General features: G+C 59.2%; 1 protein-coding gene across 14 annotated transcripts in view; it reads right to left on the minus strand.

Moving 5' to 3' along the window:
* Positions 1–577: 577 nt before the first annotated feature.
* LINGO1 (leucine rich repeat and Ig domain containing 1) overlaps positions 578–21,579 on the minus strand; it is a 188,795-nt gene continuing 167,793 nt past the window's right edge. For 7 of the 14 annotated variants that reach the window (XM_081047894.1, XM_081047897.1, XM_081047887.1 and 4 more), the window contains one exon: positions 584–3,314. In XM_081047894.1, the coding sequence (XP_080904020.1) occupies positions 1,455–3,302 (1,848 nt within the window). In that variant the 5' untranslated portion in view covers positions 3,303–3,314 and the 3' untranslated portion in view covers positions 584–1,454. The other 7 variants (XM_081047898.1, XM_081047886.1, XM_081047888.1 and 4 more) reach the window with 7 other exon arrangements.

Here is a 21,579-nt window from a genome sequence, read left to right on the forward strand (position 1 = left end):
TGAGTTTGGAGCGTGTAGGTTTGACGTGGATGGGAGGTGCCACTTCTGGCCTTCCTGGCCGCTCATGAGCGAGTGGATCCCAATCCAGAACCGTTCACAGCCCAGAGGAGGCTCAGAGTGTGGCCTGGGGGAGGCCAGGGCAAGGCTGGAGTGTGACGTGGGTCAGGGCAGTCCCCAGGGCAGCCCCAGAACAGCCTCCCCCAGCCCCAAAGACTGGACACCCTACACGGGAAGTAGCACAGAGTAGGAACTTGATAAAAGCTTGTGGAAAGAAGGCTTGGAGAGAGCTGATGTTCCCAATCCCTGGAAAGGCCCAGGCCAAAGCTGCAGGGGTATTATGCCTGGGGGAACCCCGAACAGAGGTGGGCGAAGCCAGGAAGCTTGCGGGCCTCAGGATGCCCCTGTGGGTCTAAAGCCCAGTTCATCCAGCCCATGCTTTTGGCCACTGCCCAGACTGCTGTCCCTGAGCCAGCCGCCGCCCTCCCCACCCGGACACATCCGAACCTGACCACATGGAGAGCCCTTCAGGAGGCCCCCCACCATGGTAATAATGAGCATAATAAGAACAGTCACCCACATGTGTGCACAGCGCTTTACAGGTTACAAAGTGTTTCACGTACATCATCTCATCAATTCCTCACAACAGCCCTGTGAGGTAGGCAGGGCAGGGGGTAACGCTTCCATCTGTACAGATGTAGAGACTGACGCCCAGAAAGGGTCAATGACCTGTTTCAGGCCTCACAGCAAGTTGGCAGCACAGCTGGGACCAGGAGTTAGGCCTGGTGCCCTGCCTCTGGCCCCTGGCTCTCTCTGCTGACTATGCTGTCCTCCAGGAGGACCCTAGCCTCTCTCCAGAGTCTCAGCCACATTAGACCAGGCCCCCAAACACTGGCAGCAGTGTTGCCTGGCAGCTCAGCAGACAGCCCTGCTCCCTCCTCTTGCTCCCAACAAGCGGCCAGCTGGGACGTGGGCCCACACGCACCACTCTGCCCGTTCCTGTGGGCTGCCCTGGCAGGGGGGCTGGAACCTCCTTTCCTGTTTTCCTGAGTGATCGCTCCCCACAGGGGAAGAGGAGAGAAAGGAGGAAGGGGAAGAAGAGGAGGAGATAAACAAGAAACTGAGTTGGAAGAGGGCCCTGGAGCAATCGGGACGTCAAAAGTTTGCATTCCGACTAGCTAAAGGAAATAGGTTTTTTTTCTTTTTATTATTTCAAGTTTTCATAAAAATCCATAATTATTGAAACCCAAGTTACAGAGAAGTTCGTAACTTTTTAAATTGAATTACCGACTTCTGTGCGTCGGTCAGTCAGCTTGGCCTGCAGTCTGCCCACGCGTGCCCGCGTGCAGCGGGGTCCGCGGGCCGCACATCTGAGGTCCTGGCAGAGGGAGGGCGGGTGTCGAGGGCCCGTGGGGCGGCCACGCGCGCGGCTGGGGGGCGGGGCGCGGCGCCGTGCGTCAGATCATCTTCATGTTGAACTTGCGGGGCGCGTCGGCCGCGGAGCCCAGGCCCGCGTCGGACTTGCGCGGCACGTACTCGATCTCGATGTTATGCTTGGTGTTGCCCTTGCCCCGGCTCCAGAGGAACAGCAGCACCAGGCAGAAGAGCACGACGCCCAGGAAGGAGATGAAGCCCATGGTGGTGGCGATGATGAGCGTCTTGATGTCGAACGGGAAAGGCACGGTGGCGCGCGTGCTGTTGGCGTCCCCGTCGCCCGGCTGGTTGGCGATGAAGGCGAAGGTCTTGTTGGGCTGGTGCGGCCAGTCGGGCGAGTAGCTGCGCACGTGCAGGTGCGCGGGCACCGAGTCGTTGCCGCCCGCGTTGGCCGCCACGCACAGGTAGGTGCCGTTGTCCTGCACCTGGGCGTAGCGCACCTCCAGCGTGCCGTCGGGGAAGACCGTGAGCCGCCCGCTGCTCTTGGCGGACACCAGGTGCTTGCGCGGCGACAGCCAGACGATGGCGGGCGGCGGGTCCCCGTCGGCGCGGCACGCGAACTGCACCGTGTGGCCCTCGTCCACGAACACCTGCTGCGCCTTGCGGTCCCGGATGCGGGCGCGGCGGCACGTGAAGTAGTTGGGCAGGAGCACGTCGGGGAAGTCCTTGAACTCCTTGCCCTGCACGAACTCGGGCGTGGCGCACGTGGGCTGCTGGCGGTGGAAGTTGAGCCGCCAGCGGCGCCGGAACACCCACAGGAGCCGGCAGTCACAGGCCAGCGGGTTGGCGTCCAGGATGAGCGTCTCCAGGTTGCCCACGGAGTGGAAGGCGGACTCCTCCAGCGTGGTCAGCTGGTTGCCGGACACGTTGAGCACGCGCAGGTAGTTGAGGCCGCGGAAGGCGTGGGGCTCCACCACCGCCAGCTGCGCCCCCACCAGCTGGACCTCCTGCAGCCGCAGCAGCTCGTGCAGCATGGAGCCCTCGATGGAGGCGATGGGGTTGTAGGAGAGGTTGAGGAAGCGGAGATAGACCAGGTGGCGCACAGCCAGGTAGGGCACCGCGCTCAGGTTGCAGTGCGTGACGGACAGGGACGTCAGGTTGAGGCCGTACAGGCAGTTGGGCGTCATGGTGTCCAGGTAGGGCCAGTGGGAGATCTCCAAGGTCTTGAGCCGGTACAGCCTCTTGAAGGAATAGTCCCGGACGGCGTTGATGTTGAGGTGCCGGAGCCTCAGCACGATGAGGCCGTGCAGGTGCGACAGCGCCTCGGTGGGGATGGCCGTCAGGTTGCATTTCTCCAGCGTCAGCTGCTCCAGGCTGTTGAGGCCGCTGAAGGCTCGGTGGGAAATGTAGACCAGGTCGTTGTCGCCGACCTCCAGCGACTTGAGGTTGTACAGGTCCTGGAACATGTAGTCCAGCAGGATGACGATCTTGTTCTCGCTGATGTCCAGCTTGGTCAGGTTACTGAGGCCGGTGAAGACACCCAGGGGGATGAGCTTCAGGCGGTTGCTGCGGAGCCCCAGCGTCCGCAGGTTGAACAGGTTGTTGAAGGCGCCAGGCTCCACGGCACTCACGATGTTCTCGTTGAGCTCCAGCTCCTCCAGGTGGGGGAAGCTGGCGAACTCGTCCTGGTTGAGTGTTTTGATGCGATTCTTGCCCAGGTCCAGCAGGCGGGTCTCAGTGGGGATGCCCTCCGGCACGGCCACAAAGCGCTTTCGGTGGCACAGCACCGCGCGGTCCTGGGCGGAGCACTCGCAGCGGGGCGGGCAGCCCGTAGCGGAGCCTGACAGCACGGAGCCCAGCACCAGCAGGAGGATGGGCTGCCAGCAGGCCAGGAGGGGGCTGGGCATGCTCCTGACACCCCCAGCCAGCATCCTCTTGCTTACCTACAGCCGGGAGCAAGCACAGGCCAGAAGAGGAACTTAGAGGACAGTGTTTGCCTGGCCCCCACCCCGAGCCTTCTGTGCCCCCATGCCCTCCTGCCCAGTCAGGACGTCCCTGACACAGATAGAGAGGTGGGGGCCAGAGTGGCATATGACACCTACCTGGGACCCCAAAGTAAGGTCCAGATGCCCAGGAGGCCTCCTGCCACCCTGTGCTGCTTCCTCCTTGCCCCTTCCCCTGCCCAGAGCCCTCCTGAAGGACCCTGGCAGCATCTCCTGGGTGGAAGGCGCGGGGCCACCTCAGAGTGGCCTGGTGGTGTCCTTTGGCTGTGGTCCACCTCCTTTACGTTTTATGTTTTACAGGCAGTGTGGCTCCAGGCTGCGGCCCACATCCCATCCCTGCTTCCCCTGGTGCTTGAGGCTGAGGCCTCTGGGAACAGCCTGCAGAGAAGCACGTCTGCTCCCCAGCCTACCGGCAAGGGCTTCTGGAGCTGCTGGGGGCCCCTCTCACCGCCTTTAGCCTGAGCTGCCTCAAGTGCAGACACCACGGCCCCCTCCTCACAGCACTGCAGCTGAGCCCACAGCCCAAGTCTTGGGCAATCACCAAACCCAGTAGTTCCTGTCTACTCCCCAGTGGAGTTTCAAGATCAGTGGAGGGCACCCCCACCCAGAAAGCCAGGACCAAGGCCTGATGCCTCCCCTCACAGTCTCTCCAACTCTCCCTGTCCGTTGGGTCCTCACAAGGACCCCCCCAGTCTCCTGGGTGCAGGGCCCAGGGGACAAGATTTTCCGGCCTTGGCTCCTGTAGTTCTGTCCTCCTGGAATGTCACACAGCTGCCTGTGAAACCCCATCATCTGGGCCTAATTTCATGTCCACTGCTCTGAGAAGCTTTTTCGGCTCCCCAGGAGAAAGCATCCTCCTCTCCAAAGACCCCCAAGCCTTCATCACTTTGTCTCGCAGGGTTTCAGTTGCCCTCATGCTAGGGCCAGGGTCTGCTCATCTGCGAGGGGCGGCCAGGCCCCCTAGCCCAGGAGGGCATGGGCAGCGTGGAGGCGCTGGTCCACACTGCAGCACTGAGGATGTGAGGCTTGTTCCAGCTGAGCCCTGAGCAACATGCAGCATTTGGGTGGTAGTGACAAGGTGACAGCGCCAGGAGGGGGGCCAGGCTTGAGCCCAGGCTGTAGGTAGAGTGAGCAAGGGGTGTGTGGAGTTCGCCCCCCATTCCTCTCTCCCAGACCATGTTTGGGGGCCACTTGTTCACACTTGTACCCAGATGGTCTGCCCATCTCGTCCTCCTGTCCTCGGTTCCACGCCATGGGAAACTGGCCCAGCTAAGGAGGGGGCTGGGAGGGCTAGTCTGGACTTCTCCAAGCTCCAGGGTGGACCAGATGGCTCCGGGGGCCAGCTGCAGCCCTCGGGCTGTTGGTGGGGTAAAGAACCATTCCACTCTGGCCTGGCACCCATGGGGCCCCTCTGCCATCCACACACCCCACATCGTGGTCCCAAATGGGGCTCACTGCCGGAAGGGGAAGCCCAGTCTGGGAGGGCCTACCTCTCTGCCCCAGCTCGGCTTCGCCCACTCCTCCCAGGCCACCCCCCATGCCTGCCCACAGACTCTTCTTCAAGGCCCAGGTCTTGTCATCCACACATCAACCCTGAAGGCAACTGGGGCTCGGGATGCTTGTGGCTGCCCAAGGACACCCCGTCTGTAGAGGGGGCGGATTTCAGACCAGAGCTCTGGTCTGTCAGACTCCAGTGGAGCCACACACTTTTCAGTTCCCCAGCTGTCTCCCAGGACTGACGGGTGCTCCCTGGTTGTCGATCGACTAAATGACTGATTAACCAGAAAGGGGTCTGGCTGTCACTGACATGTTATGGAATTGCAAGGTTGTGTTACCTCCAAGGGCTTTGTCTACTCCCCGCCCCTCAGCCCCTCTCATCCTCTGTCCAGACTTCTGTGGTTTGTCCTCCACCGCCCCACCCCCATCAGGCCATCTTCCACAGTCACACATGCTCCAGTGACCCACCAGAAAAAGCAAACATCCTGACAGGCAATCAATAAGTAATTGGGCCGGCAGCTGGGTGCCTGGAGCGGCAAATAGGACTTCAGCACTGAGGTTGGAGCTGGGTTGGGTCAGGTGGGGGCTGAGAGATGAGAGGGGGTTAGCAAGGACACAGGCCACCTGAGATGCTGGTAAGCCCCTCACTCGGACAAGAATCTGGCAGTCGAATCCTCCACCACCTTGCCTCAACCTACCCATCTACCTCCTCTCCCACCACTCCACCTTGTCGTCACATTCCGGCCCTGAAGCCACATCCTTTCGGAAAACTCCCCCAGTCTCCTGCCCCAGCAGCCTTTGTGGACTTCTACCCCAAAGGCCACTTCCTCCACAAAGCCACCCTTGACCTTCTTGGTCAGAAATCACCTCTTGTTCACAACAATGAAATACCTTATTAGCAGTGATATTATGTAACGCGTATAGCACACATCATTCTAAAAATGACTTGAGCCAGTTGCCAGAAAAGTTATGCTACCAGATGGTAAAAAGATAAAACTAAAGAAGCCAGTCAAAAAAGAGTGCTGCAGGGGCCGGGCCGGTGGTTAGAGCTCAGGCGGTTAGAGCTCCATGCTCCTAACTCCGAAGGCTGCCGGTTCGATTCCCACATGGGCCAGTGGGCTCTCAACCACAAGGTTGCCAGTTTGATTCCTTGAGTCCCGCAAGGGATGGTGGGCTCCGCCCCCTGCAACTAAGATTGAACTCAGCACCTTGAGGTGAGCTGCCGCTGAGCTCCCGGATGGCTCAGTTGCAGCGTGTCCTCTCAACCACAAGGTTGGCAGTTCGACTCGCCCCCGCAAGGGATGGTGGGCTGTGCCCCCTGCAACCAGCAACGGCAACTGGACCTGGAGCTGAGCTGCGCCCTCCACAGCTAAGACTGAAAGGACAACTTGAAGCTGAACAGCACCCTCCACAACTAAGGATGAAAGGACAACAACTTGACTTGGAAAAAAGTCTGGAAGTACACACTGCTCCCCAATAAAATCTTTATTAAAAAAAAAAAGAGTGCTACAAAACCCTGACTAATGACTAAAGCTCAGAGCTTCCTAGTGGCCTGAGCAAAGAAGGGAATATGTTCCAAAGCCTCAGCACTTGGCCCTTCCCTGCTCCTTGTGTTTAATCATGGGTCAGACAGTCATGGGTGCATCTCACCTGCTGGAGGCTGAGGTGCTTAATGGCCAGAGAGGTGGTGCAGTCTCAGACCAATGACTGGCACATACAGACCCCAGTGAATGTTCTTTGAGTTTCTGCAGGAGCTGAAAAGCCTCTGATGGGGCTGATTCTGGAGCAGGCAGCTGAGCAATGAGACCTGGGGAATGCCAACACATTGATGGGAAAGCTGGTCAGCACTGCCCTGCATGGCTGCACCCTGGCAGTGAGACCCTCTGAGCCATGCGCCACACTCTACAGGACCAGGATAGGTCCAGAAGGGCACAGCCTCTGAACTGCCTCATCCCTCACCTTTTACATGTGGCTATCCTAAAATATGGGGAAACCGAGGCCTGGAGAGGCTAAGGCGCCTGTCCAAGCTGACACAGCAGTAGCTCAGCAAGCTGGACCTAGTCTCCTGGTCTAACACACCCATGGGGCCTTGTCACCCAGGGATGCTGGCAGGATAGTGTCTGAGAGGCCACCAAAACTGCAGAGTGGGCAACGGGCTGCTGCTGTCATCCTAGCACCATTAATCCTGCGGGTTCCTCCTGCAATTGCCAAGAAGTGTTTTATGTATTTTAATCAGTGTTTTATTTTGGATCCTTGTCCCCTGAAAGGCTTCCCACAAGGGCAAAAGTTTAAAAATTGGACCAATAAATACAAAGGAGAGAAACAATAAAAGCAGGCAGGTGGGCAGCTGTGCCCGGGGCACAGTGCTCAGAACCCACAGCAGCCTGAGTCCCACTGCCAGAGCGCTGACACTGCCTGTCAGCCCAGCATACCTGCGTGGCCACCATCACACCCTCACTCATGTCCCAGGGCAGACATGTCTGGTCAGCTGCTCCCACGCCACTACTCCACAGTGTGACATGGGGCCACGCCTGTCCTCTCTGGTCTATTTCCCCCACTGTGCAGTGAGGGGCAGGACTCCAAGGTCCCCGAGAGAGCGCACAATAGACACTGGACTTTCTCCAGCTGGAAAGTCAGCATCCTCAAATGTGATGGGAGGACAAAGGGGAGTGGGGGCTCAGGCCCCACACTGTAGTTTCCAGGGCCAGAGGACGTTTGAGGAGCCTCACATTAGGGTTACCCCCTCTGGAGCTCAGGGTGGAAAGGGGCAACTGATGGATCAGAAGGGGCATGGGATTACCTGTGGGTGGCCTTGGGAAGTCTGCTGAGGGAGGTCAAGGGTGGTTCTCTCATAGAGATAGAGCAGTGCCTGGGGGCTCCTGAGGGCAGGGGTGTGTCTCCTCCATGCACCGAGCCCGGCCCACACAAGCCAGTCAGACACCAGCTCCTGGAAAATGGGTTGGACTAACGTTTGCAGAGCACCTGCTACAGGCCAGGTTTGGGGCTTTCTGCACAGTCTCAGAAACCTTCACTCCAGCATTCCAAAGAATAACTGGGAATAACTGCGGCTCCCAAACGGAATTGATCTACCTTAGGCCTAGGCCACAAAGTACGGAGGCAACAGAGCTGTACTCCTCCTGGTCAGGTGGCTTCCCCAGGAGCTGCCTGGTGCAAAGCGGGAATTTTTTCAGACACTTAGGCCAGACCCGCGTGGGGCAGGCATGTTAGGGCCGTGCTAGGTAAGGCCCCAAGGCTGAAGGAAAGCCCTAGGCCTTAGGTAGCTGCAAGTAGGCACCCTGCCCTCCAAACCTGATGAAGGCCTTTCCCCAGCGGTCAGAAAACTGCATGTTGAGCACACTGAATTGTTCCAGTGTTTTCCCGCCATAGCCTTCTCTTGCGCCTGCTGCGTTCTGTGCTGGAATCTCACCTAATTTGGGGTCAGCTGCAGCACAGGTTGCTAGGCGTAGTTATCTTAGGTTTCCAGTTCATGGTGTTCCCACTCAGTGTTCCTCGGGAAATGCAGGGACCCCCTGCACACGCGGCATGAGCTCCTTGACATGGAGGTGTTGCTGCCCTTGCTGGGGGCCTCGAGATGCCAGGGCCTCTGGGTTCTCAGCCTGGGAAATAAGGCAGGTATGCACGACCTCTTCTTGCCCCGACCTAAGTTCCATGACTGGGTTTGCAGTAGCAGGAGGAGGATTGATGAGGAGGGATGGCAGACCTGGGAAAGAGGGCTGGGGGCTTCCACAGTCAGCCTTGGGCCCTGCCCCGCTCTGTCACCAGGAAATGACAGGGAGAGCAAGGGAGGGGAAAGGTGATGGGGCAGAGACACAGAGCCAGCAGACAGAAGAGCAAGCAAGAGGAAAGAACAGAGGCAGTCCTCGTGGTTTGCCCTGTCCTGAAACCCCTGCTTGTCGGAGGTCCCTTCTTTGCCTGCAGCTCCAGGGCACGGGGCAGCTGGATCCATTTCATGAATGGTAAAGTGCGTTCATAGAAAGTGTATCCACTCACAGGCAGCTGTGGCCACGAGGCCGGAAGTGGAGCGGAGGTGGGGTGGGGTGAGGCCTGTGGCAAAGCACCTCAGTGGGCCTCTCTCCAATGGCAGCGGTCACACCTATATCTGGAGATCTACCAGTTGGCCTTCAGAATTGAGCTCAAGGCTCTCTCCCCCCTCCCCACACAGCTCTTCTCACCCCCGTGGGCGTCCCCTCTAGGTCTCTGGTAGCCCTCTGTCAGCACTGCTGGGATGTGTCCCTCTCTCCCTTCCTCCATCACTTAAGAGCTTCGGCACTCCCCTATTCTGTGTCCCCCAGATGGAAAGCCCCCAGGACAGGGCTGGAGCTGATACAGTTCAGCACCCTTAGGCCCAAACAACTGCTGGGACAGCTCCCCAGTTTTGTCTGACGCCAGCCTAGGCTCTTCACAGAGGCTTCGTGGAGGACGTGTCACGGGAGCTCAGGATGAAATACAAATACATTTCCACAGCCCAAGTAAGGGGCAGGAGGAGGCATTCTGACAGAGGGAACAGTGAGAGCAAACATGTGGGGTGGACGCAACTGGCTGGGTCCCTGTGACAGCATCCGGGGACTCACAGTTGTTCTCTCCCACCCTAAATCCTGACTCAGGTACCAGGACCACATTTCAGGACACTACGTTCTAGCTTTCTAGGGCTAATCCCTGCTGAGGTATGAATGGCTGATAATGGTTTAAAGTGTGAGCTGCTAATGGGAACTCAGTCCCGAGGGCACAGGGGACCCTGAGAGGAGGGGCCAGTGCCCAGGCTGAGGGCCGCTTGGCTCGGGCAGGAGGGCAGCTGGGAGCCTCTGCTGTCTCCTCCTGAGCTGGCTGGCCAGCCTTTGCCTGCCCTCTCCTCCGCCCTTCTCCTCCAGCAGCCCCCCACAGGGAGACAAACATTAACCTGGAAGAAAATTGAGGTCATGTCCTTTGTTGTGTATAATTCTTTATTTGCCTCTCGCTTTTGGTTCTGGCAAAGAGCTGCGGAGCCCCCAGAGTGTGTGTGTAGCAGGGGGAGTGGGTGGGGGGAGGAGCCAGTGTGTGTGGGGTGCCCGTTACCCCTCCTCCCGCCACTGCCCGCCCTGCCTGGCCCAGAGCCACCAGCCCCATCTCCTACCTGCACTTGGAAACTCAATCCCCTCCCATAGGTGCTCACTTGGCCTCTTGGCCCGGGGCAGGGCTGGGGGGACTGACTGGGCACGTGTGGCTGCCTGATGGTGTGTTAGGGCAGCTGCCAGGCCCCCCAAACTGCTGCGGTTCCCCTGTGTGGCGCTGGGCAAGCACCTGGCCCCCTGCACTTGAGGGAGGAATGCCCCTGCCCAGTCCACCAGATCCCAGCGCATCTCAGGAGCTGCCAGCCTTCCGGCCAGCGTGCAGCCCCAGGCCATCTGTGGTATGAATTATAAATTTTAATTGTCAAAGCGTCTTAGTGTTTCAAGGCTTCTACATATAGGCTCTGTCCTCCAGGAGTGGCTGGCTTGGTGGGAGGAGAAGCAGTGGGCAAGGCCTAGAAGAGGCCACTTCTGGGTAAGGAAAGGGCACAGGTCCCAGGTCTGGGCTCCAGCCAGAGCACGCCTGCCCTGCTGTGTGACCTTAAGGGAGTGTTGGACCATTGTGGGCCCTGCCTGCCCCTTCCCGCCTTGTCTGAGGTGAGAGATCAGCCGGGAAGCTAGGAGCTGGCCTGCGGAAGCTGGGAGGGGTCGCTGTTTCTGGGAAGCTTCCCTACTGTCTGTGCTGGGCCCACCTGAGCAGATGGCACCCTTACTTGAATTGGAGCTGTCCCAGACTAAAGAGGGGTAGGCAAGCACCCAAATGGTGACCTGAGGGGGCTCAAGGAAAACCCAGGTCCTGTACCCCCATATTTCCCTTCCCATCTCTCTGCAGGTCTGAGATACCAACGCATGCTCTAAGGGACAGAAAGGTACCCCTGCAGGCCTCTGTCCCCATCCCCCTCCCAGGCCAGTGGCTAGTGGGAAGTGCCTGGCAGAAACACCTGCCTCATCTCCATTCATCCACTCATCCTTTCACACCTTCCTGGGGCCTTAGGGGCCCTCCCACAGCCCTTAGGGCTCCTCCACCTGGGAACAGCTCAGGTTGACCCATCTCAGGATTTGGAGTCCCAGAAGCAGCCACCCCCCACCTGGGAGGGCACAGGGCAGGCGGGTCGCAGCCTCAGAGACCCAGAGCAGACATGGGGAAGCTGAGGACAGAGCGGAGCTGAGGGCAGTGGTGAACTAGCCTGAGACCCAAAGGCCAGAGACCTAATGAACAATGAGGACGATAACCGGAAAAGCCCTTCTGGAGGGTTTTCAGTGTGCCAGGCACAAGTCTAAGCACTTTACATATAAAAACTCATTTAATCCTGCCACAGCTCACTGAGGTAGGTCCTGTTATTATCCCCTTTTGCAGATGGAAAAAAATAACACAGAAGAACAAAGAGGTTCTGTAACTTGCTTAAGGTCACACGGGTAGCATGATACAAACTCAAACATGAACGTGTTTAATCCTCACCACAATCCTATTAGGTTGGTATATTATCCCCATTTTATAGATTAGAGAACTGAGGCACAGCGAGGTGATACAGCTGGCCCCCAATCACCCAGTGATAAGTGACAGAGCTGGGATCAGGCCCGAGGCAGTCGGATTCAAGGTGGCCCTGACCACTCTTGCATAGTGCTTCTCCCGACCTGCATGATTGTGGGCAAGTGGTTTTATATCTCAGGCCCTAAACTCCTCATTCGGAAGAAGGAATGGCTGTCTTCACACTGCCCTCACAGGGGGAGGCAGAGCGTTCTCATGTCCTCTGGGGGCAGAGAGTTCAAGGAGAGGGGAGGGAAGAGACATTATACTCAGAGTTTTGCAGAATGACCCCATCAACCCTCACCACGTACCCTGTGTGAGAGGTCCCATTAACCCATTTTACTGATGAGGACAATGAGGCCCGAGATCACTGAGCTTGTCTGACCTACAGGCATGAAAACTCTAGAGATCATTGCACAGGTGAGGAGGCGCAGGCCCGGAAGAAACCCCGCTTCCTGGCTGCATACACTTTTCTCCCCAGCACGTTATAGGGTAACATGGTAGGACCAGATCAGGGACAGGTGAAGCTTTGGGTTATTTCTGCCTCAAAGGGGAAAAAAGATTTCAAAAGAATCCCCCAATACATCACAAACCAAGGTCCAGTGAGTTATTTATAGCGTAGACAGGCTAACTATAAATAAAAACACTTGCCCTTCTCCTGGCCCTGACTCTTCAAAGCCCTCTCTGTTCAACTGAATCTTCGACAAGCCTAAGCCCATTTTTCCAACCTGGTTAACTAGTTAACGAAGAGGTGACTAACTCCTCTGCTCAGGCACAACGGATGCCATCCCCTGGCTGGCTGGCTGTTCCTGAGAAGCCCGGAATTGGGGGGAGGGCACTGGAACCTCGGCAAATCTCTAAGCGGTGTCCCAAGACAGACGGAGCCAAGAGTGCAGTGCAGGCCAAGAGAACATAGCCCAGGCGCATGGGCAGAGTTACGGGGGTCCCATTCTGCTTGGTGCGAGGAATCCAATGCAAGAGCAGATGGCTTAAGATAGCAGACCTGCCTTGGGAGACAGTGAGTAAGCAGCCTGTCGTGAGAGGTATCCAAGCAGAGACCATGGATCAGGGACACTGCAGGAAGACTTCTGCTGGGACTCACAGCTCAGCAGCCTCTCTTAGCTCTCTTAGCTCTTAGCTCCCTATCTTGCACCCAAGTAAAGGGACTTGAGATGGCCAGCCCCGCAAGTACGTCTGCAGCCCTGCGCTGGGTCGGGCCAGGGAAGCCTGCCGGCCAGGTCCCACCCTTTCCGGGAGCTGCCAGCAGGTTCTCTGCAGACAGAAGCAGAGGAGGTAGCAGAGAGAGATTAATTCTCCAAAATGGGAAAAAATAGAAAAACACACACACCACACACCCTAATAACATGTAATAAGAGGTTGGAGATGAGGAACAATGCCCTGGTAATGTCACCCTGGCGGCAATCAATTTGGGTGTCACATGAAATAGGTATAATTATTCCACCAGCCCCGTCGCTTGTCTCTAACCAGCTCCAAGGACTCTAGCCTGGGCAGGGAAATGCACCAGGCTGGCAGAGGGAGCCAATCCACGTTACCTTGCCAGCACCACAGCCCCTGTGGGTAGGTAGGGGGCTTGAGGGCCTCGTGGGAATGCCCGGGAGCCACCTTGCTCAGCCTCCCCTCAGTCACACATGGTAAGAGCAATCAGGGAGGACTCCCAAAGGAGGTGGGAATGAAGGAAGAACAAATATCCACTCATTCCATCCAGCTCACAGAAGTCTTACTTCACCAATTAATTCACCAATGCGCAGCCCCACGATGGGCGCCAGGATACAGAGACAGGGTTCTCGGGGCCCTGTGCATTACTGAACGAACGAAGCACAGGCTCCGTCCACTGCCCAAGTTAGGACCACCCCTGCCCACCCTGGGGCAGACCAGAACCACCGAGGTTCCTTTGGCTCTAACTGCACAGGAGCTCAAGCTCTCCTTGCTCCTTCTTCATTCACTGGGGAGTCCCCCCGACTGTTCTTCCCTCAGTTCAGGGCTTGTATGGACAACAGCCCCACAACTGGGGAAACTGATGTGCAAAGGGGACAGTCATTTAGTGAGCATGTGTTACTCACTGGCTGTTGCCCATCTCAACCCCACACACCACAAACTTTGAATTCCAGAAATGCAAACCAAGATCCCAATGTAATACCGTCTGACACACATTCAGTCCGTAGCAATGAAGATATCTGAGCACACCTGTACCGAGGTGAGGAGCAATGGAGACATCAGCTCTTGCTGGGAAAGCATAACCGGTGCAATCGGTTTGGAAAACACTTGGGAACTTTTCTAGTAAAGGTGAACACGAGCATGCCCAGGAGCCAGCAGTTCCGCTCCCAGCTCTGTGCCCCAGAGGGGCTGTGCACGTTGCCCGAGGACACTGGGCAGGCAGCTCACGGCAGCATCGTGTGTAAGAGCAACAGAGAAGACAGCCCACGTGCCCACAAGCGGGTTGTGTCCAAACGGCAGACCACTGTGCGTCAGTGGGAATGAATGAACTCCATCTACTATCGCTTGCAACAATGGAGATGCAGCTCACACATCTGGTGTGGGAGAAAAGAGCAAATTCCAGAGGACTACCTACGGTTTCATGTTCTTTTTACAAAGTTCAAAAATAACTAGAACTGAACAATTTCTGTGTATTAAAATATATGATTTTTAAAGGCAAGGGAATGCTAAATAGATAATTTCGGGTAGTGGGTTGCCTCAGAGAAACAGGCCAAGGAATAAGGTGAGGAGAAGCACCTGGGTACAGGTTGGGACGTGGGGGCATGGTGCTCATTATATTATTATTATTATTAAGACTAAATACACTGGGTCATTGATTAGCAGGTCAGGCCCCGACCGGTGAGCAATGGACCCAGGGCAGAGGCCAGCAGGAAGGCAGTTAGTGGGGACCTGAAGCAAGTCGTTCCCCTCTCTGGTTCTGTTTTCTGGCTGTCCCATCACACCTCGGCACCACCTACCAGGGCAGGACAGAGAGGACCTCACCGATGGAAACTCGAGTGGCCAACATTTCCTGAGAGCTTGCCATGTATCAGGTGCAGCTCTAAATGCTCTGCACACATGAACATGATGACCCTAGAGGCAAATCCCACTGTTAGCCTCACTGTACGGGTGAGGAGCCTGAGACCCAAAGAGCGGAAGTAACTTGCTCAAAGGCACAGAGCTAGGCAGCGTGGAGCTGAGATTTAACCCGGGGCATCTGGCTCCAGGCTCCACACTCAACAACTTCACTGTGAAGTGACCTGCAAGGAACTGAACACACGCGAGCAGGAGACTTGTCAGCTCAGCTCTATCAGGCCCACAGTACCTGAGGAGATTCATTCACTCATTCACTCCACATATGAACAAAGGTCAGCATCAAGAATGCCTCGAATGCATTTGGAAATGAACTTGCCCTCCCACACACTTTCTAAAAGAACTGTCCCTGATTCTGGCATGCCCTGCTTTCTGTGCCTCTGCAAAGTCTGCTACTACCTCAGGACCCACCCAGTCTCTCTCTTTCTGGAGGACCCCTGACCATCTCAGCCCCCAGGAACGAATCCTCTCTTCCTCTGAGTGCCTGTATGAGAGCACCCTGCTCTGGCTGTCCTCACCCCTGCCTGGGGCATCCTGATGTCACCCAGCTCTGTCCATCCACAGCCTGAGGAACTGTGGCTCTTCCAGGCAGTCCTTGCTACCAGCCACAGGCTCCCTGGTGCCTCCTAATGTCTTCCCTATTCCAGCGGCTGGGCAGGGGAGCTCAGGGGATGGGCACAAGATTGCCCAGGGCGTTCAAGGCAATCCACAGGAGCTATGGAAGGGCCTAGCCCAGAGCTGAGCAGACAGCTCAGCCAGGATTTGTACAATGAACACGTGAATGAATGGGCTGGTACGATATTAGGTGAAAACCAGTGTGGTTCTATACTATGGGCACTGGATGAGGATCAGTGACTTGGAGCAGTCAGGAAGGCTTCCTGGAGGAGGGGCCAGGAGAAGGAAAGGAGAGGCGAGGGCTTCTGGCTAGGGATGCTGGACCAAGCCAGCTGATGGGAGCACATGCAGGGGTACTGACTGGACGGAACAGACACAGAGCCATCAGTGGGCAACCACCAGGAGGCGGGGACCCTGGGGCTGGAAGGGCACCATCCTTCCATAGAGTGTCATACACAGGACAGCTACACCGAGCAACCCTGACCAGCAAACCAAGGCTCTGACTCTGAAATCACCACCACCACCTCCAGCTTCCCCTCCCAGGCTCTTCCCCAGCCCCACATAACCCACTTCCTTACCCGACACTGCCTTGTGCCTCCAAGGGACCCTGTGCAAATCACCGCACTGCCTCTCCTCTCAATGGAATGAACCCCCAGCCCCAACCGTGATCCTGCAGCCATTTGCTGTAGAAGGCGCCTGGAGAGCAGCCCAGATGAGCCATCACTGGTACCAGTGATCCTGTCTAGCCTTATGCTGAACACCCACCCACCCTCCTGAGAGGGTGTGTGTGTGTGTGTGTGTGTGTGTGTGTCCATCTGGAATCCTGGGTTTTATAAAACAATATCTAGTACAGGAAAAATGGGTGTTTGGGGGCAGGGATGGAGGAGCTGAACACTGGGATCAAAAGGGAGTATTACAAGGGTAGAGTAGTCTTTCCACCGCCCTGCAGCACACGGGGGTCTCACCCACAAGCCGTGATGTCTGGACTTGGAGCATATTCCCGACCCCTAAAACGTGGCCCTTTGGATTCGGGACCCACTCTAACTCCAGGCTCTGGGGAGCACTGCAGCCTTGACCCAGCCCCTCTCACACTTAAATAGGCAGGAGGTGGGAGAGGAGGCCAGGACAACAAGAACACAGCAGAGGGCCTGCCTTGGCCTTTGCTAAGCCCCTTCCAGGAAGGGCAGCTGGGTGCTGCCTGGAGCCCCCATCTGGGTACCCAGGAATTTTTCCCTCCTCCCTTCTGCCACCTTATCTTCTCTCTCCTGCCTCAGGTCAAGGGTTTGAGGTAGCAGAAAGGCCAAGCAAGCTGCCCCAGCAGACCAGGGGCTGGCACCTTCCCAGAGGTGTGAGGACTCAGAGAGGCCCCTGGCTCACACGAGGACAAAGGGTCTGGGACAGCTGACGGTCTCTTCCCTCACTGGCATTCCTTGCTGGATGAGGGGAAGCCCCAGGCTCATTACCCGCTGGGCATGGGAGGCACTGGTGCTGGGGCTGTTAGCATAATGACCAGCAGGGCTGAGCCCAGAACAAGGGCCAGGCTGGGCTGCATGCCCCCTGGCTGCCCAAGCCAAGCAGAGGAGGGCTGAGGGAGGGCTGGGCTGGCAGGGAAGGGGCTTACCCAGATGGTACTGCCCCCCACCTCAGGGTCTCCTCCACTGCCACCCACCAGGGCCGAGTTGTTCCCATCCTCAGAGATACCCCTTCTCAGCTACCCCAAGCCCAGGACCTCCAAGAACAAAGAGGAGGTGCTGCTGGCACAGCCAGGGCTGGACAGGGCTGGGCTGGGACCCAAGGTTCTTACCAGGAGGAGACTGCTCACTGGGCCTGGCCCCACCCCTCCTCCAGTGGCAGCCACCGGAAGGAACACATCTTCTGGGGGTCCCTTAGCTACCTGGGGGAGGGGCAGGTGGCAGAGTTGGAGGCTCCCTCCTCACCTTCTTCATAGCAGACTCCCACCTGCCACCCACTCTGCCTCAAAATAAAAAGTGGGGCAGGAGGAGGTGAGAAGCCTGGGCTGAAGGCAGACAAAGGGGAGGCCCCTAAAGGGTTCCTGGGTCCTCCACAGACCCAACACCCTCACTTCCACTCTCCTTCCCCCCATTTCCCCTTTTCTTCCTCTTCCCCACACACACTTACTGGACTGCAGCTGGAGAGGGGCTGCTCCCTGTGTGGGGAGGGAGAACGACGCCTAGGCTGAAGCCTGTGGACAAACCTGGCCCCTGACCTGCATCCACCTGCCTGGGGACATCTGGGGTCTATGGAAAGGGACAACCACCCAGCGCTGAGCAGGGGGCCTGCCCTCCAGGGTGTACCGTGCTCAGAATAGGAGGGGGGAAGGAGGATGGGCAGGACTCAGACGCCGGTAGGGGCTCCTCCGTGGCTCGGAGGTCCCAAGTAGCCGACCTGGAATTTGTTAGGGTGGGGAAACGGGAAAGGAAGAAAGAACCTTCATTTGTGAGGCTTGAGGAGTCAGAGCTGCGGCCCCAAAAGGGGGTCTCGGTCGCACTGGGGTGCCCCGCAGCGCCAGGAGGGCCCAGCTGGCCCCCGGGGCTGTCGCTGCGGGGCCGCCCGCTCGGAGCTGGGCCGCGGCCGCCGGGCTCACCTGCATCGCGGGCACACCGTCCGTCCGCGCGGCTCCGTCACCACTCGCATGTCTCCCCCGCCGGGCCACAGCCCCTGCCCAGCCCCCTCCTCCGTCTCCTCCTCTTCGACCGGCTCCTCCGCCCGTCGGCCCGCGAGCCCGGGCGGGGCTGGCCGTCTGTCCGTCCTCCCCGCGCGGGCGGGGGCCCAGCCGGAGCCGGGCCGGGGCCGGGGCGGGCGGAGGGGCGGGCGCGCTCAGGGCTCAGGGCGCACGGCGGGGGCGCCGCGAGCCGGGTTCTGCGCGCCGAGCCGGCCTGGCGCCGCCGCTGCCGCTGGGCCGGGGTCGGGGCCGCGCATGCTGCTCGGAGCGCCGCGTCAGGAGGGGGCCCGGCGCGGCGCGGGGGCTCCGCACGCTCCAGGGCCGGGACCCGCCGCCTGCGCTGTCGCCGGGGGCCGGGGGCCGGGGGCCCGCTCCCGCTCCCGCTCCCGCTCCCGCTCCCGCGCGGGCTCCGCGCTCGGCCGCGGCTCGGGGAGGGGGCGCCGGGAGCGGAGAGCGGGCCTGCAGGGAGGGGCCGGCGGAGGGCGGGGGCGGAGGAGGCGCGGTCGCACACCGAGGGGTGACGCCAGGCGAGGCTGGGGGCTCGTCCCCTCTCCGCGAAGGGGGCGGAGAGCGAGCGGCCCCCCGAGCAGGCCCTGCACCGACGGAGCGGCGCACCGGCCTCGCGTCCGAGCCGCCCGGCTGCCCCAGCCCTGCACGCGGCCGCGCCCCTCCGAGTCCCCGCTGCGGGCGCGCCCTGGGCCTCGCCGGCCTCCGAGAGCCGCGGCCGCGGTGCGGTCCTCCCGGAGTGTGCGGCGCGCACCCTCTGGCGTGGCCGTGTGCGTGTGCATGCGAGCCCGGGTGTGCTTCACACGTGTTCGCTAGTCACACACACTACCGTGTGAACGGACGCGCGCGGGAACGGGCAAAGCTCCCCATCCGGTCAGGGTTGTTTGGAGGACGGCGTGGGAAGGACCAGGCCCAGAGCCTCTGCCCTGCGCTTTGTCCCTCTTCTCGGAAATGTCTGCGACTCGCTAGAGGGCCCACAGGCTGGCGGCCCTCGGGAGTCTCCCTGCGACACAGAGGAGGACGCGCCAGCTGGGCGGCTCTCCCCCAAATCCGCTCTCGCTCCCCTCTTTCCCCCGGGGTCCCCGCCCAGCCGGGCTCCTGTCCAGGAGAGGGCAGCAGGCTGCTCTGGCCGGCTCCGGCCAGCAGAGGGCAGCATAAAGCCTCCGTTTGGGCTACGGCTGTCCTCGCCGTGTGCCCCCAGGGTCCAGGGCGTCCTGTGCTGGGGCCACAGACTCACATGGGGCCAGGGAATGGGACCTGTGCTCAGACGTCCAGGTCCTCCTTGACCAGCACATACAGAGACTCGGCTGGCGGGGGTGTCTTGGCAAAGCCTGCAGGCTGAGCTACTACTCTCGGGACCTCACCTCCTTCCACTGTTGCGTCTCCTTGAAGGCAGATGCACTTTAACACTAAGCTAGTTTGATTACAATAACCATTAACGTGGACAGTCACCCCTTCTCCACAGCTGGGAGTGCATCCCTTTAGCCCACTAGTGCTCCTGACACCTGGAGCTCACGGTAGGGGTGTGGCAGGCAGACCAGAAGCTGGGGCTGGCGGGAGGAGGCTGGCCCAAGGCCTCTCAGTCCCAGAACAGACTCCAGGACCCTGCTCCCAGCGCCCCGCCCCCATGCAGCCTGCCTGACATTCAGTGCAGATACTTGGCTGGCATGGTGGGGCCAGCATCTCCCCCCACCCCCAGCCCCATCTTGCTTCTCCACTGTTCACCCCCCACACGCAGCCCAAAGCGTTGCACAAACCTTTTGTTCCCGTCAAACAGATTCTGGGCACCTCTCAGTCTCACTGCCACACCATTGCTAGGGATAGTCCTGGAGAGCTGTCTCCTGTCCTCTATGCCTGCGTCCATCCTCCTCCTAGGTCAGGCTGGAGCCCCCTCCCAGCAGGAGCGGGTGCTGTGCCGTGCACTCTGTATTCATGCTCCAACAACCCTGGGAGGAGCCGTGCTCCTTCCCCCTGGGACAGAAGGAAGCCCGGGCTCAGAGGGGTTCCCTGACTTGCCTGTGGCCACGTAGCTGGTAGTAACGCCCGGAAGGGAATTCGAATCGCCTCCCAGGGCTGAGGAAACCAGCAGGGGGCAGGCTTGGCCGGGGGACTTATAGGTGGGAGAGAAGGCGGGAGGCGGCCCAGGAGTCCTCCCTCCTCCTCGGCAAAGCCCGGGAGGCAGCTCCCTGGCCGCTCAACTCTGCTGCCTGGACCCCTTCCCAGGATCCCCGGCTCCCCCGCCCGGCTGTGTGCGATTTAGCCGCGAGCTCCCGCCTCCCGCGCCACCTCCTCCCACCAGCCCGGCAGGAATAGACGAGCTCTCGCTCCTGCGTGGAGGCTCCGCGGGGCTGGAGCGCAGACCCGCTGGGGCGGGGGCGGGGGCTATTCCTGGTGCGGCGACTGACGCAGACACTGCGCGGCCTGTCTCCACCCCCGGCTCACCTGCTCCCGGCCTCGGCAGTCTCCGCAGAGAGAGGGGCGGAAGCTCAGCGCCCCCGGCCCCCAGGTGCTGGCTGAGGAAGTTGGCGGCCCGGGGTGGGGTCTCCTGGGTCCGCCAACTATCCCTCCGCTCCCTGAAGTCAGCAGAGATGACGGCAGAACTGTGTCTGGGAGGAACTGCCCCGCAGCCTTAGTTCTCCATTATAAACAGCATCCAAGCCACTTCCCTCACCGGTTTCTCCTAAAGAAATGACCAGTCCACGCATCCCCTGTCTTATGTTACCAATGGAAATAATGGGGAGGAGGAGGTTTTGGGGGGAAGAACTTGGAAAAAAGGTCTTTTTGAGGGTCCAGCCTGGGCCTGGTCAAAGTGCAGTCTCCTGGCCTTGTCCCCAGAGATCCCATAGAACGGGGGCCTGTTACCAGGACCTCTCCCAGTCAGAGCCTCTGCAGGAGCTGCGGTCAGGTATCTGTCCACTCCTGTCCGGTGGAGTGATCCCCAACCTCTCAGGGGTCCGGGGCCATGGGGACACATGGGAGTAGCCCAGTCCAGGACTTCACTGACAACCGGGGAAGGACCCCCACGAAGGGTACCCAGAGACACATGCTCAGCCACACTCCCCGGCCATCGTCCCTGCTGGTCCACCGGTCGGCGTGCCCTCTCGCTGTCTCCTCCTGTGCTTTAACACCAAATTGAGACCATCCTCTTCTACCCCCATCTCCCCTCCCCAGAATGAAATGGCCCTAGAGCAAGGCTTCAGTCTCCTCCCTCTGTCCTTGGACCAGGAGCTTCCAAGAGTAGGTCTGAGACTGTGTGCCATACTGGTAGGCACGCAGCAACAGCAGATCCTGGCTTTGGGGTGAAAACACACATCAAGCAAGGGCCGATGGCTGGGAGGGGCCAGCCTGCTGCAGCCTGAGTGCTCACCGCACAGCAGAGGAGCTGGGATGAGTTTGCCAGGGGACGCTGGAGGAGGGGACAGGGCCCTCCAACATTTACTCAGGCCCTGTGGGAAGCCAGGGTCTGAGTCATACTTTATATACTTCTTCTCAAGAGTGGTACTGCTATCCCCATTGTGCAGATGAAAAAGCTGAGGCTCTGGGAGAGCTGTGACTGCTTGAGTTCACTCTGTGTGTCTCTGATGTCAGAGCCCAAGCCCTGCTCTGATGTCAGGATGGGGACCAAGGATGCAGGCGGCAGGGACAGGTTCCCCCAGAGCACAGGAAGGAATGGGTGGCACACAGTGGCCTGCCTACACGCCCGCTCTGTGCCGGTCCTACACG

This window comes from Rhinolophus hipposideros (genome assembly GCF_964194185.1).
Source record: "Rhinolophus hipposideros genome assembly, chromosome: 5".
NCBI classification, from domain to species: domain Eukaryota; kingdom Metazoa; phylum Chordata; class Mammalia; order Chiroptera; family Rhinolophidae; genus Rhinolophus; species Rhinolophus hipposideros.